Raw genomic sequence first — 14,931 nt, 5'->3', positions numbered from 1 at the left:
AGGGGGCCTGGCTGGTCTGGCTCAGTGGATAGAGCGTCGGCCTGCAGACCAAAGGGTCCCGGGTTCGATTCTGCTCAAAGGCACGTGCCTCGGTTGCAGACTCCTCCCAGGCCTGGGCCGTGGGTGGGGCGCGTGCAGGAGGCAGCCCATCGGTGTGCGTCTCTCACATGGACGTCTCTGTCTTTCCCCCTCTCGTCCACTCTCTCTAACAATCAATGGAAAAATACCCCTGGGTGAGGATTAACAACAACAACAGAAGAAGTGGGGGTGGGGGACGCTGCTCCCCGACGGCCAACTGATAAACGCAGAAGGGAGGGCGGGTGAGCCCTGCCCGACGGTGCAGCAAAGGGAACGCAGTAACTCGACCCAGCAGAGGTCACGCACGGAATGATCAAAGGCAGCAGCGCCCTGAGCGAGCCAGGCGGTATCGGGTGCCTCCCCACGACACGCGGAGGCGGACACAGTAGAATCCCAGCCGAAAGGCGCAGCCTCCGTCCCATCACGAGACGGAGCTGGGCAGCTCGCAGAGGGACGCTCTGCAGAATACCCGGACCGTGTTGGCAGGGAGGACCGTGTCACGCAGGATGGAGGATGGGACATGGCCCCAGAGGAAAGCGACAAAGACGGTAACCGGAGGCGAAGTCTGATTCTGCAGTCAGTGCGGTTGGAGCACAGGTGGCTGCGGGGCAGCAGGGAGACAACCGAGGGCTTACCCCGGGCTGTGCATCAGCAGCCACACAGCTGAACAGCACGTCCTGGGCGTGTCACTTACATGTGTTTTTATTGATTTTATTTTATTTTTTTTAAATAAGATTTTAATATCTTTTTATTGATTTCAGAAAAGAAAGGAGAGAGAGAGAGAGACATAGAAACATCAATGATGAGAGAGAATCATTGATCGGCTGCCTCCAGCACGCCCCCTACTGGGGATCCAGCCCGCAACCCAGGCATGTGCCCTTGACTGGAATCGAACCTGGGACCCTTCAGTCCGCAGGCCAACGCTCTATCCACTGAGCCAAACCAGCCAGGGCTGTTTTTATTGATTTTAGAGAGAGTGGGAGGGGGAGAGAGAGAGAGAGAAACATCCACCAGCTGAGGAGGAAAGCTGGTCAGAAACCGATTGAGAAACGACAAAGAGAATTAAAAAAATGTAAAAACGAGAACTCAAGGGGCGGAATAAAAAGAATAAATAAGAATAAAATGTAATTGCAGAAAAGGCTGGTGAACATGAAAAAAGAGTCACAGAAACTACTCAGCCTGCAGCCTGGACAGGGAAGAGCCTGCCCCTGAGTGAGTGCCGGCCTCGGTGGCCCGGGAACGAAGACCAGGGCGAAAACCCCGCGTCCAAAAGGCCAAGCAAACCCTGAGCAGAAGGAACGCACGGGAAACGGCACAGAGTCACGTCACCACCAGGGTAACAGCAGCTTGAAAGGGAAGACGCACACAGAGGAACGGAGGAGAAGGACGTCACTGTCCTTTGAGAAAAGAACGCCGCGCAGAAGACAAGAGAATGACAGGGACTGAGAAAGGAAAGTACGGTCACCCCAGATTTCCGTACCCAGCAAAAGTGCCCTTCAAAAGAGAGGGTGCCAACTTGCATGATGAGCCCTGGCTGGTTGGGCTCAGTGGATAGAGCGTCGGCCTGAGGACTGAAGGGTCCCGGGTTCGAGTCCAGTCAAGGGCGCATGCCTGGGTTGCGGGCTGGATCCCCAGTGGGGTGTGCAGGAGGCGGGAGATCGGTGATTCTCTATCATCATTGATGTTTCTCTCTCTCTCTCTTTCTCTTCCTTCCTCTCTGAAATCAATAAAGATATATTTAAAAAATATTGCATGATGAAAATGAATTAATTTTATATTAATTTTATGCTTCCATCAGGCAGATTATTTTAAAAGGTGATATAATGACATTTTAACGTTTTTTCAGGATTCATCACTAGGATGGTTAGAAACATGAAAGGAAACTCTTTGAGCAGAAGGAAGTGATACCAGATGGAAACGCCAATCTACACAAAACATGCAGAACAGGGTAAGTATGTGGGTAAATAGAAAAGGCTTTTAAAATATTTTTTAAATGTCTTCAAAAGAGAATGGGACATCCACATAACAACACGGAACCTTGCCCGTCGGTGTAGCCCAGTGGTTGAATGTTGACCTACGAACCAGGAGGCCACCAGTTCACTCCCAGTCAGGGCACATGCCTGGGTTTCAGGCTCAGTCCCCGGTGAGGGGCGTGCAGGAGGCAGCCAATCGATATTCTCTCTCATCAATGTTTCTATCTCTCTCTCCCTTTCCCTTCTTCCCTAAAAAAGAAAAAAAATCAATTAAAAAAATAGAACCTTAGCCCATACTGTACACCTTCTACAAAAATTAACTCAAAATGAATCCTAGATTAAACGTAACTGAAGCCATAAAATATCTAGAAGAGAACACAGGAAAATTCTGCAATCTCACTTAAAGACCTAAAGTCAACGCCAAAGCGTGATGTATAACATAAACAACTGATCATCTAACTTCATCAAAATAAAAAAAATCTATAAAAGACACTTTTAAGAGAGCAGAAAGACAACTGTGGTCTGGGAGAAAACGTTTGCAAGTCACATATCCCACCCAGGACTGACCGGCAATGTATAGAGAACACACAACACTCAGCAATACTCCGTACTTAACCCAACAGAAAGGGGCAGAGGCTCCCCGAGGCCCTTGACCAGGAAAGGGAAGCCCAGGCGTGGAAGATGTTCATCGTTAGACAAGACGGAAGACAAAAGCATCACAAACTACCGCCCCACGGGAACGGCCTAAGAATAAGACGACAAAACCAAGTGTCGGCAGGAGCAGGGGCAGCTGGAACGCTCCGCGTGGCTGGTTCGTGCACAGCCAAGCGCACGCTCACCAGAGGACCGCAGTCTCCCTGCTCGGCCTGTTTATGCAGGAAAACAGACTGAAGTGTGTGCAACCCCTGCACACAGGCGCCTGCAGCAGATGGACTCAGGGTTACGAAAAGCTGAACAGCCTAAATATCCTTTAACCGGCGAAGAAACAGTGGTGCGGCCCAACAATGGAATACGACTCAGCAGTAAAAGAATAAACTGCGAATTCGAGTAACAACACAAGCGCATCTCAAGCGCTTTCTGACTCAAAGGGACACGTTCTGTTTGACTCCGGTTCAGTGACAGAAACCAGCTCCCTGGAGGCGGGGAGTCAGCAGGAGGGGCCTCAGGCGGGTGACACTGTTTGTGTCTTGAGTGAGGAGGTGATCACGTGACTACGGGCAAGTGTTTAGACTCCGAGGACTGACTGCGTTTAAATTTTAAAAGGGACTAAAAACGGCAAAAAGATAACGGGCTGTTTCAAGCAAAAATAATAACACGATAAGGCTCCTGGCAGACGAGGAAGTAACATGTGTGACACGGCGCGAAGGGCCAGCGGCGGGGATGGAGACACGTGCGAAGGGCTACGGTTTTGTTGTTAATTTGGGGAAGTTTTTGTTTGTTTTTAAATACTTTTTTAAAAATTGATTTTTAGAGATAAGGGAAGGGGAGGGAGAGAAACATTGATGTGAAAGGGAAACATCGGGCAGTTGCCGCTGTGACAGGACTGAGGAAGTGCCGGGGGTGAGTAGGAGGCCAGCGGAAAAGGGTACAACCCTGAAGCCATGGGTGGGGCGGGAGGAACGCTAGGAAAAGTCAATCCGGCACCTGCTGCGAAAGAGAAACCAAAGGCAAACAGGAAGCCAGCAGCCACACGCAGACGGAGCCCAACGCCATCGGAAAATGTGTCAGAGGCACCAGCCGACCAGTGCGAGTGAAAGACTGTCAGGCCGGACACGAATTCGAATCTTCCGTGGGACACGCAAGCTGGGTCACAGGCGGGTTAGCGTGAAGAGATGGAGCAGGCGACGCCCGGGAGCTGGGACGGCTGCATTAACACCAAGTGGATCAGAAATGGATCAACTCCACGGGAGACACACATCACGCGGCAGGGGCAAGACCAGCGGGAAGTCCACGCCTGTGTCTGCGGGTTTACAGCTCGTCATTGAAAGCTCCCCACAACGCCGGCTGTTGGGCCTCGGGGGTTGAGCACTGACCCAAGAACCAGGAGGTCGCCGGTTCGGTTCCCAGTCAGGGCACGTGGGAGACATGTAGGAGGCAGCCCATCGATGGTTCTCTCTCATTGGTATTTCTATCTCTTTATCCCTCTCCCTTACTCTCTCTAAAATCAATAAAAATATATATTTAAAAAATTTTTAAAAACTTTCCACAATTGTCCTGGCCAGTGTGGCTCCGTAGTCGGTTCGATTACCAGTCAGGGCACATGCCCGGGTAATGGGCTCCATCCCCAGTAGGGTGCATGCAGGAGGCAGCTGATCCATGTTTCCCTTTCACATCAGTGTTTCTCTCTCTCTCGTTCTCCCTTATTCTCTAAAAATCAATTTATTTATTTATTTATTTATTTATTTAAAATATATTTTATTGATTTTTTACAGAGAGGAAGGGAGAGAGATAGAGAGTTAGAAACATCGATGAGAGAGAATCATCGATCAGCTGCCTCCTGCACATCCCCCACTGGGGATGTGCCCGCAACCCACGTACATGCCCCTGACCGGAATCAAACCCGGGACCCCTCAGTCCGCAGGCCGACGCTCCATCCACTGAGCCAAACCGGTTTCGGCTCTAAAAATCAATTTTAAAAAAATATTTAAAGCCCTGGCCGGTTTGGCTCAGTGGATAGAGCGTCGGCCTGCGGACTGAAAGGTCCCAGGTTCGATTCCGGCCAAGGGCATGTACCTTGGTTGCGGGCACATCCCCAGTGGGGGGCGTGCAGGAGGCAGCTGATCGATGTTTCTCTCTCATCGATGTTTCTGACTCTCTATCCCTCTCCCTTCCTCTCTGTAAAAAATCAATAAAATATATTTTTTAAAAAAATCTTTAAAAATAAACAAGCAAACAAACAAAAACTTCCCCAAATTAACAACAACAAAACCGTAGCCCTCAGAGGCCTCACTGATGAACCAATTCCACCAAACACGTGAGAAGAATGAAGGTCAAACCAACGCCAAGTGTTTCAGGAACGAAGGCGAAGGGAACCAAGGTGAGCAGTGTTCTGTACTCAAACCAGACCCGGGCCGCGTGAGAGAACTGCACGTACTTCACCTTCACGGACTCAGACGCAAATTCCTCAAGAAAACGTGAACAAGCTGAACCCAGCTGCACACACGCAGGGACAACACTGTGACCCACAGTGACCCAGTGGGGTTTGCCCAGGAATGCAGGGACGGTTCGACAGTCGAAAACGGGCTGATGCCAGGCACCCCCTTCGCAGAGTTAAGGCGGAAACCCACACCATCACTTCCACGGATGAACAGAAAGCATCTGATGAAACGCAAAGCTCTTTCCTGACTGAACAGAAAAGAGAACCAGTGAGCAGTTTGGCAGCAAGGAGGGAAACATGCACCTCTCGTGTGGCCCGGCAACGCCACCTGCACACAGCGGTCACAGCAGCCCCGCCCTGGGGCACTGCGGGGCGGTGACAACAGTCCCCCCGGAAGCTACCCACGCGTCTGCCACCAGTGGCACACCCCCAGCACGGCAGAGACTGCGCAGCCGAGAGCTCCGAGGACCCACCCTTAGACCCACACGACGAATCTCAAGATCCAGTAAAACATGAGACCCCGCTGTCTACTCTCGCTCACAGACTCTAGAAAAGGCAAGCCTGCCGTGGCAGAGTGGGGAGTGGGAAAGGCGGGGGGGGGGTACCCGGGAAACTTTTGGGGGGAGTCAAGCCTTCTGTGTCTCGACTGACTGGGACGCCGGATTGATTGCAGCTGCCAACAGCGTCACCGGCACCTTTGAAATGGGCACATTGAACGGCATATAAACACGTTCATAAACAAAAGGGAGAAAAAAGGCAGGACTGACCCACCCCGCACTGAGTCTGAGACGCACTCTGCTGATGAAGGAAGCCAGACTTCGCTTACGGGCTGTTCTAGAACAGCCAGAGGCCCCCGCGTGAGGGAGAGCAGGCCCAGCTGCCGGGCGGGTGGGAGGGAGGTGAGCCGGGGGTGGAGTGTCTGGGGCCACGGAAACACCCCCCCTCTGAGGTGCCAACGGGGCCTCTCCCCAAGGCGCACGGGGTTCTCTGTTCACCGATCCCACTGAAGTGTGTAAGCTACACCTCAGCTGATTGGGTTAAGGACTCGCGGGGCGTCCGGGGGTCTGAGGGTTAAGGTGATGCTGCTCAGAAGCTGTGAGGGCACCTGCGTCCTGGCAGCAGCGGCTGAGGCCCAGGCGCCCGGGAGGCCACCCCTGGAGGCTCTCAGGGACGAGCCCCCATGGCCCCTGGGGTGCCCGTCGCCCTCAGGGCAGCCTCCTGGGTGCTTGGCGGGACGGACACAACGGGACTGGCACCTCCTTGACCCAGAGGCGCCGCCAGCGTGTTATTTCAAAAGGAAGTTACATCTACCAGAGGCGCCAGGCCAGGGGCACACGCACCCCTGCTCCCCGGGCCCCACCAGAGGCTGCTGGGCTCACAGGCCAGGAGGCAGTGTGGGTGGTGGGGAGCAGGATGATTCAAGAACAAATCCGCCTTCTAGGCCCTTCTTTGTGGGACAGCCCCTGAGTTCCCAGCTGTGGGCAGAGCAGGCAGGAGGCCTCGCTGAAGGGGCCACAGCTGTGGGCTCCCCTCTCCCCCCCCCCCCGTCCCCCCCCAAACCTTGGCTGCATCTGTAAGGTCAGAGATGGCAGCATGGCCTTGTAGGTTGCACAGAGAGGGGCCGGGCCCGGGCAGGGCTCGCACACGCTGGGGAGGGCGGGAACAGCCGTGCCCAGGTGTGTGTGCGTGTCCGGCTGGGACAGCAGGGCCTGGGCCCACAGGCCCCGAGGTTCGGCACCACCGAGGCTCACAGGCCTGTCCCAGGAGCGGGACCTGAGCGGCTCGCAGGGGTTGGTGGGACGACCCGGGAGGGACCACACGGGCTCAGGTCACGGCAGCAGGAGCCCCTGGTGCACACACAGCCCCGGGGGGTCCCTGGGAAGGATTAACACGGCAGCCGTGGTCCCTAAAGAGGAGGGGCCTGTTCTCAGGCTTCCTCAGGCAACATCTGCCTCTGGTTCCAACATCTGCTGGGGCAGAGTGGGCGGGGCCCCCTGCAGTCCAGGCGCCGTGAGAACGCTGGGCCAGGGAGGTGGTCAGACACAGGAGGGGGACCCTCTGCATGGGGAGCAGGGCAGGGGCCCGGGTGGTGCCACACCCACCCACCAGGTCCCTGTCGGTTCGCCTCCCCACCTACATCTCCCCCGGGGCCAGGGGCGGCTGGGGTGACCGTGGCCACTCAACCAAACACTTGTTCCGGGTCCTATCTGCTGCCTGTCTCCCCAATGCAAGGGCAGGGGCCACCCCATCTCAGTCACCGCTGTGCGCAGCCTGTGAGCACAGACCTGCCCAGGGAGCCGGGAAACCACAGGGCAGACCCCTTGCCTGCACCAGGGTGCCCGCCCTCTATGCCCGCCCACCCGAAACCAACACTGACCCCAGGCCCCACTGCCTCGACCTGCGGGCACCCACCCGCTCAAGCCCCAGGAGCTGGATGGAGCAGGGCTGACCTGAGCCCCGCGGGGCCGGCCCCCAGCTACACCTTGCGAGGAGGGGGGCCTTGTGAGAGGGGCGGGGAGTCCCACTCGGCCCATCAACACCCCCGTCAGGACCCCGTCCTTCGATGGGGCCTGGCACGTGGCGTCACTGGCATCACCGGGCACAGGGCATGCTGGGAAACAGATGAAATCAGGCAACGCGGGAACACGCCGGGGCTGCGGCTCCAGCGCAGTCGGCTCTGCAGTGTTTCATCCCGATTTCCAAAGCGAGAGGCTGGCCACACGGCACTGCCCCCTGTTCCCCAGGAGCCGAGGGTGCAGGTGGGGTCACCGGTGTCCACGCTTCCTCTGGTGGGTGCTGCTCACAGAGCCCCCGCCCTCGGCACAGGGGAAACTGAGGCCAGAAAGGAGAAGGGAGTCCTGAGTGTCCTGAGAACATTCCAGCCTAAAGCGAGTCCAGCCCGACCCTTGGGCTGGGGACCCCACGCTGCTCGGCCTCAGCGGGGGCTGAGAGGGTATCCCCGGACCTGGCCAGGCCAAGGCACGGAAGGAGCTGGGGGAGGGGCCAGCACCCTGGGGGCGGCTGCTCGCCCGCTCACCCCCATGGCCCCCTCCCCCACTACCCTCTTCCCAGCATGCCCAGCGCCCAATGATGCCAGCGACGTCACTGCCAATAACCTAGATTTTAACCAAGAAATCACACCCCCTCCCTGCCCCACTTATGGCTCGCGGAGGAGAAGGCCAGGCCGCAGCGTCCTGGGCCAGCTGCAGGCAGCACCGGCCCACCCTGCCCCTCAGGTCCCAGCTTCCCAACACCCAGGGAGGGGGGTCAGGAGGTGAGGGGGCTGCGGGGCTCCCTCCTGTCCCCCACACGTGGGCGAGCCTCTGCGGGCACACAGCTTGGGGAGGGCCCAGGCCCTGGCCTCCGGGGACCGGCACCCTTGTCTGAGGACTGGGTGGGGGCTGGGAGCGGCTTAGGCACCTCAGGGCCAGAGACAGCTTGGCCTTCCCACCCTGGAACCCCACCCTGGCCATTCCATGGCCACTTCCAGTGGCTCCTTGGGAACCCCAAGGACAGGGGTGGCCACCCTGACCAGGCGGAGAGAGGCTCCGGGCTCATCAGAGGGGCAGGCCGCGGGGCTGCCGGGAGGGCGGTCCCCAGATGTGCACCCTCAGGGCCCCCAGTGGCAGTCCCAGCCTGGCCCTCGACAGATCCTGCCCTAATCCCGCCCCCCCCCTCCCCCCCACCACCCGGCGGCACCCTCAGCTGCAGCGTGAGAACAGGGGAGCTCAGGGGCGTGGGTCTGCCCTGGGCCGGGACCTGCCTCCCAGGGAGGGGAAGACGTGGGGCTGCCCAGTTTGGGGCTCTACATGGCCCTTCCCGGCCTCCCTGGTGGCTGTCCGCACACACAGGCAGGTCCCTGGCGGCCCCTGCAAGGCCTGAGCCCCATGTGGCCGCAGGAAGGCCAGGCCACTGCTTGGTTTCCTGGCTGGTACCCATGGGACTCGTGCAAATATGACCACACACGTTTAAGTGAAGCAATGACACCTCGAGAGAAACCGCCTCCCCCGCCCAGAGCCCGTGGGAGGGACCCAGCAGGCCAGCCTGGAGGCTGAGACCCAGCCATCCAGTCCTCGATGGCTTCTGGGGCCCAGCTGCCCCAGGGCCCAGCTCCCGCTGCCCTGCCCCCAGGACGGATGGAGGAGCCCCTCAGGGCATGAGGACAGGACCAGGGGGGAGAGTCCCCACTGCCCTCGGGCCGGCGCGGGGCGCTGCTTCCCGCTGGCGCATGTGTCCGGATCCAGTGCCCTGGACGCGGGCCCGCATGCAAACCAGGGCAGGCAGCGGGCCCAGGCACACCGCCAGATTTCGGGGAACACAGGAGACGGGGGACACCCGATCTGGGGCCCCAACAACGGGACCCTCTGCCCGACAAACCCTGAGCCCTCTCCAGGGACTGTGACGCAGTCTGCAGCGCAGGCGTCTAAACGAGGGCATCTCGGGTTTGTAGGTCCCAAGTGGGGCAGCCCCCCTTCAGCGGGGCCCCGGGGGGTGGCGGCCGACGGGATGGGCACAGGGGAAGCTCTGCCTTGATTGGGGGCAGGCAGGACCGCGTGGGCGGAGAGAGGCTGCGGTGAATGGGCCGTGGGTGACGTGAGGCCAGCACTTCACAGACAGGACTCTGAGGCCTGTAGCAGGCGAGTGACTGGCGTGGGCCACACACACGGTGTCTTGTGAGCCCCCTGGCAGGTCCCTGGTCCACTGGGGCCCTCAGTCTCTTCATCTGTCCGATGGGAGGCAGGGCCTTCTACAGGCTCCACTAGCTGCCCGCGGGCTCGGCTCAGCTAAACGCCTTCCTGTGGCCCCTCATCTCACCGAGGATCGAGTTCAAAGCCCTCAGAGGAGGCCCTGGAGCCCGGCCCAGGCCTGCCCCGCTTAGGTCTCGGCTCCTGCTATTGGGGTTCTGGGGGGGGCCCCCTGCACACCTCCAGCACCGTGGCCTCCAGCTGTCCCTGACCCACCTGCCCGACACCCAGCAGGGGTCAGGCTTGCTGGTGCCCACGTGGGGCCTGGAGACGGGCCACGCCGGCTGGGGGCGGGCGCGGTGCGTTACCTGCGTAGCTGCCGGTGGCCTTGATGTACATCTGGCCGTACTGCTCCTCCACCATCGTGTCGTAGGCCTCGTCATCCTCCTCATCTTCCTCGTTGTGGTAGGAGGTGGGGCTGTCGGTGGTGGGCAGGCTGCTGGCGCCGGGGCTGGTCCGCTCCCCCTGGGGGTAAGGCACCTGCTGGATGCCGGGGATGAGGGAGGCCAGGCTGGGCACCCCGTAGTAGGAGACGCGGGGCAGCTTGAGCGGGGCCGGGCCGGCCGCCACTGCCGCGGCGCCTGCCGTGCCTGCGGCGCCGTCCCGGGGCCCGGACTCCAGTGGGCGCTTGGCCGCCAGGCCCGGGCCGGCGGCCGGAGGCAGCTCCGTGGCTTCGTGCTTCACGCGGGTCAGCAGCGGGATGGGCACGGAGGGGGACACGACGTAGGGGGGCCCGGGGGCGGCCGGCGGCAGCTGGTGGCAGGGGCTCTGGGGCTCGGAGCTGGCGTCCTCCATGGCGGCGGTCTGCGAGTCGCAGTGGGGCGAGCTCACCTTGAACAGCAGGTCGGTGCCGCGCTCCACGATGTGCTGGATCTGCAGGAAGCCGGCCGTGTACATGACCACGAGCTGCTCGCTGGCCGCCATGGTCAGCCGGCCCGTGTAGCAGAAGGACAGGATCTGCTGGAAGCAGGCGGGCGGCACCGAGCCCGGGAGCTCGAAGGCGCTCTTGCTGTTGCCGCTGAACAGGTCGCGGAAGTAGAGGCTGCTGGCGGCCAGCACGGCCCGGTGGGCCTTGAAGGCCTGGCCCTTGACCACGATGGACACATCGCAGTAGAGGCCCAGCAGGCGCTGCTCGTTCAGGCAGCCCAGCACGGTGTTCCCAAAGTTGGGGATCTCAATGTGCAGCATCTGAGACATGGCGGGCAACGGGTGGGCTGGGGCTGCCTCGGACTCTCAGCGCGGGAGCGGCCCGAGCGGGCACATCTGTGGGAGAGAGGCGGGGGGCACCGGGTCAGCCTCCTGGATGCCCAGGGCGCCCCCCCCCCCGGCCGGGCCCCCCCCCAACTCCCTGAAACACGCTCTACCCAGCACACACCCTGCCCGTTGCTCCCAGACCTCCTGCAGCCAGAACTGTCCAGAGGTCTTGGGGGAACCTGCTCACATGGGACCCTGGCTGGGCCAACGCTCAGAGCTGCACAGGAGGCCAGAAGCCCAGAGCCCGCTCCGCCCCCAGGGGAGGGAGCGAGCCCTCGAAGACACCGTCAGAGCAGAAGACAGAGCGAGGCCTGCACCGCAGCAGGGCCATCAGCCCACCAGGCGGGAGGGGTCTGGGCAGGCGCCGCTCACACAACTCTTTCCCAGGAAAAAGTTAGCAGCAAAGCAGCCCCTCACCCGCCGCTCCCCAGGGAGGGTCCGGAACCCAGAGCAAGGGGCGCAGCCCCCAGCACCCCGCCCCCCCCACCCCCCCAGGCTCTGGGTTTCTGGTTTGTTTTCCTCAGAGCAGCAGCGCAGGGGACAGCTGGGGGCGCCCGGGAAGTGAGAGGGGAGCTGGGAGAACTCCAGGGCTGGGCTCCGCCAGCTCTGCCCCTCCCTGTCCTGCAGAGGAGACTCCAGGGCCAGAGGGGCTCCGTCCAGAGCTGCCCGGTCAGGAGCCCGGCTGCAGAACAACCGGAGCCTGTCCCAGCCCCACCTGCACAGCCCCGGCCCCTGCTTCTAACCCCGGCTAATCCTCACTGGCTGGAGTCCCCAGCCCAGGTGACTGCAGGGTCATGGGGAGACTGGAGGCAGGGACTGGTCGGCTGGGATGCCGCTGGGCACCCCGGGGCTGGGGCCGGGCTCCGGCAGCGAACCCCGTGCGGATTCTAAGGGGGCAGGGGCGGACGGGCGCAGAGGGCGCCGACTCAACTCCGTGCTGCGGGAGCCACACAAAGGGCCGCTCTGTCCTGGGAGGAAAGTGCCGGCAGCCGCAGAGGCTGGGCGACCAGCGGAGGGGGCAGAGCGAGGGCGGAGCGCCCGGACCCTGGCGGAGTTGGGCAGGTGGGCAGCCGCGGTGGGGGGGCCCGCAGTGCCCCCGCTGCGGAGAAGTTGCCTGCCAGGCCAGAGGGAGACCTACCTCTGGCCGCTGCCGCCGGGGCCCCGCACTGCCCGCTCAGCCGGCAGGGGAAGGGGCAGGCTCGCCCGCACGCCGGCCGCCTGTGCCCGCAGCCGCCAGCTGCTCCGGGAATGCAGCAAACGGAGCGGGAGCCCTTGGGGTGGGGAGGGTGAGGAGCCGGGAGGAGGGGGAGGGGGAGGGGGCAGAGCCGCGCGGGCTGGGCGGCCGGCTCAGCTGCACCCAGCCCGGCTCTCCCGGGCAGCGCACAGCATCTAAATGAAGAGGCCGGATGCGGACGGACATCCAGGCAGCTCGGGGATGAATAGCCGCCTTTGATTTGGGAGCCGGAGCCCATGCCAGCTCCCAGCCCGGCTTTAAAAACAGTGGCCTGTCGTGCCAGAGGAATGCACGGCTCCGGGTGTTGGTACAAGACAGACTTTTGATGACTCACTGCAATGCAAACAAAGATGGCAGAAACACTGTACTGTAGCCGGGACGCTGGCGGTGCCGCGGCAACCAGACAGCCTGGGAATTTATGGTGCAGTTTTGCATATGAATTGCCCAGTAAACGGCCGCCCTGGCCATCCAGCTCAGCCGGGGTGTCAAAGCATCTAAACTATTCCAAACAGTCTGCAGAGCTGGCAGAGCCGATGCCCGCGGAGGGGGCCAGGGGTGGGGCAGCGGGGCAGGAGCCGGGCGAGGAAGGGGGCAGAGGGAGGGGAAGGGGGCAGATGAGGATGAGGCAGGAGCCGGAGAGCCAGGAGACCCCAGACCCCATGGGGAGGCAGAGGCACTGCCCCTTCCCTCCAGTGCCCCACTTCCTGCTTCTCCTTGGGGTCCCAGAGCAGCAGGCCCAGCAGGTCCAGCCCAACACCCCACCCCACTCGCCAGGGTCGTCACTGTCCCCCAACCCTCACCTGGAGCAGAATGTAAATACTGTGGGGCAGCCAGGCGCCCTCGGAGGACCAGCCGGGCCCCTGATGGACCTGCCCCAGCAGGAGAGTAGCAGAGCCCCCCCTCCGCCCAGGTAACGGAGCAGCCCGGGCCGCCCAGGTGGGCCACGGTGCCAACCTCCCCTGGGCCCGGCCTTCCCCAGAGCACGGGCACCTCCTAGGCTCACGTCACCACCTGCTGGGCTGCGTGGGCACCGGGGCCAACCAGCCTCAGTGTTCCCACCTGCCAAGTGCGGCCCCAGGAAGAGCATGGGCATCCACAAGAAGGGACCAGGTAGCCACTGGAGGTGGCCCAGGTCTGGTCCCTGCAGCGATGCATCACTGTCCTCACCTGAGGATTAGCCCTGGCGGCCAGAGCAGGAGGAGGCCACAGGGAGGAGGCCGGACAGGCAGCAGCCCCCTCCCCTCTGCAGGCCGCAGGAGAGGAAGCCATGGGGTTCCCCATCCCCGCCCCCCGCCCCCGCCACTGTGGGCTCAGCTCCTGAGACCAGATGAGAAGCAGCTTGGGGGGCAAGGAACCCCAGGTGAGGGGACCCGACCGCGGGGGGGGGGGGGGTGGCGCAGAGGCTGTGCCCCCGCACGGATGGGACTGATGACTACAGGCGGGTCACACAGACAGGGACTGGGCCTGGGGCGCTGGCAGGGGCGGCTCTACCAGCGAGGGATGGACTTGGACCCTCAACACGCTGGACCGGCAGCGCCACACCAGCCAGGCTTCGGGTCCCACGGCGGGTCCAGTGGGGCCGAACCTCGGGCCTTTCCTTGCCTGCACTGGATGGTGGAGGCAGCCCGAGTCCCGTGAGGCCTGAGTGTGCGAGCCCAGAGAGGCCATACAGGGAGAGAGAGGGACACCCAGAGACTGGGATGGGGAGGGGAGGGGGTGCAACCCTGAGGGGCCCCAGGACTCAGCCAGCCTCTGCTTGCGGAGCCAACACTGCCTTCAGGCCCTGCTCCACCGCCGCCTCCTCCAGGAAGCTCACCGGGTGCGCTCATGAGCTGGGAGGGTGGGTGGTCTGCCCAGTGCCTATGGCCGGGGGATAGCAGAAAAGGGGCTACGCTGCCAGCAACACACAGCACAGAGCGGAGGGCCCCCCAACGGCCCTTCCAGGCCCTCAGCCCTCACCATGGGGAGCCTCCCACAGAGCAAAACGGGGTCACCTGAGCCAGACGGGGGTGGGGTGCGTAGAGGCCGGCAGAAGTGTGCTGTGCACCAGCCCCAAGTGTCCCAAAGGCCGAGGGCTGGCAGGCCCATGGGGTCCTAAAGGGAGCCTGGGCACCTGTCCCTTCCCACAGCGGGTCCTGGGTCCCACGGGCACCACCCCCTATGCCAGGCCCGGGCCCAGCCACACCACATCCACATCCACATCCACATCCACACCCTGTGGCCTCGAGCGAATGACAGAGCACCTGAGACCTCACCTGGCACCAGGGTCAGGTGTGCCCTCGGGCACTCACCGCAGGGTCCAGGGAGGCGATGTTAGTAAAACCCTCGGCTGGGGCGGGTTCTCTCCACCAGGTGAGCGGTTACCTGCCGTGACCTGGCGGGAGGGCGATGGTCCAGGTGGGCGTCTCGGCCACACCTCCCACCCCTCCCGCCTGGGCCCTGCATCTCAGGGGCCCGCACCCCAGGGCCGGGACCAGACCGCTCGCCCAGAGAAGGGACCATTCTTCCCCTGGAAGGTGCGGGGCTGTCTGGGTCCCTGGGGACCGAGGA

At 61.8% G+C, this 14,931-nt stretch overlaps 1 protein-coding gene across 7 annotated transcripts in view; it reads right to left on the bottom strand.

Moving 5' to 3' along the window:
- Nucleotides 1-14,931, bottom strand: part of NACC2 (NACC family member 2) — a 58,032-nt gene that overhangs the window by 11,837 nt on the left and 31,264 nt on the right. For 3 of the 7 annotated variants that reach the window (XM_070430194.1, XM_070430191.1, XM_070430193.1), the window contains exon 2: nt 10,202-11,156. In XM_070430194.1, coding sequence (XP_070286295.1) covers nt 10,202-11,090 — 889 coding nt within the window. In that variant the 5' untranslated portion in view covers nt 11,091-11,156. Of the gene's footprint in view, nt 1-10,201; nt 11,157-12,285; nt 12,367-14,636; nt 14,705-14,931 lie in introns of those variants that run through there. The other 4 variants (XM_070430197.1, XM_070430198.1, XM_070430196.1 and 1 more) reach the window with 4 other exon arrangements.

Source organism: Myotis yumanensis, unplaced genomic scaffold, assembly GCF_028538775.1.
Source record: "Myotis yumanensis isolate MYYU_CA2020_CCGP unplaced genomic scaffold, mMyoYum1.0.hap1 SCAF_12, whole genome shotgun sequence".
Taxonomy (NCBI): Eukaryota; Metazoa; Chordata; class Mammalia; order Chiroptera; family Vespertilionidae; genus Myotis; species Myotis yumanensis.
This window is presented reverse-complemented; position numbering and strand designations above follow the sequence as displayed.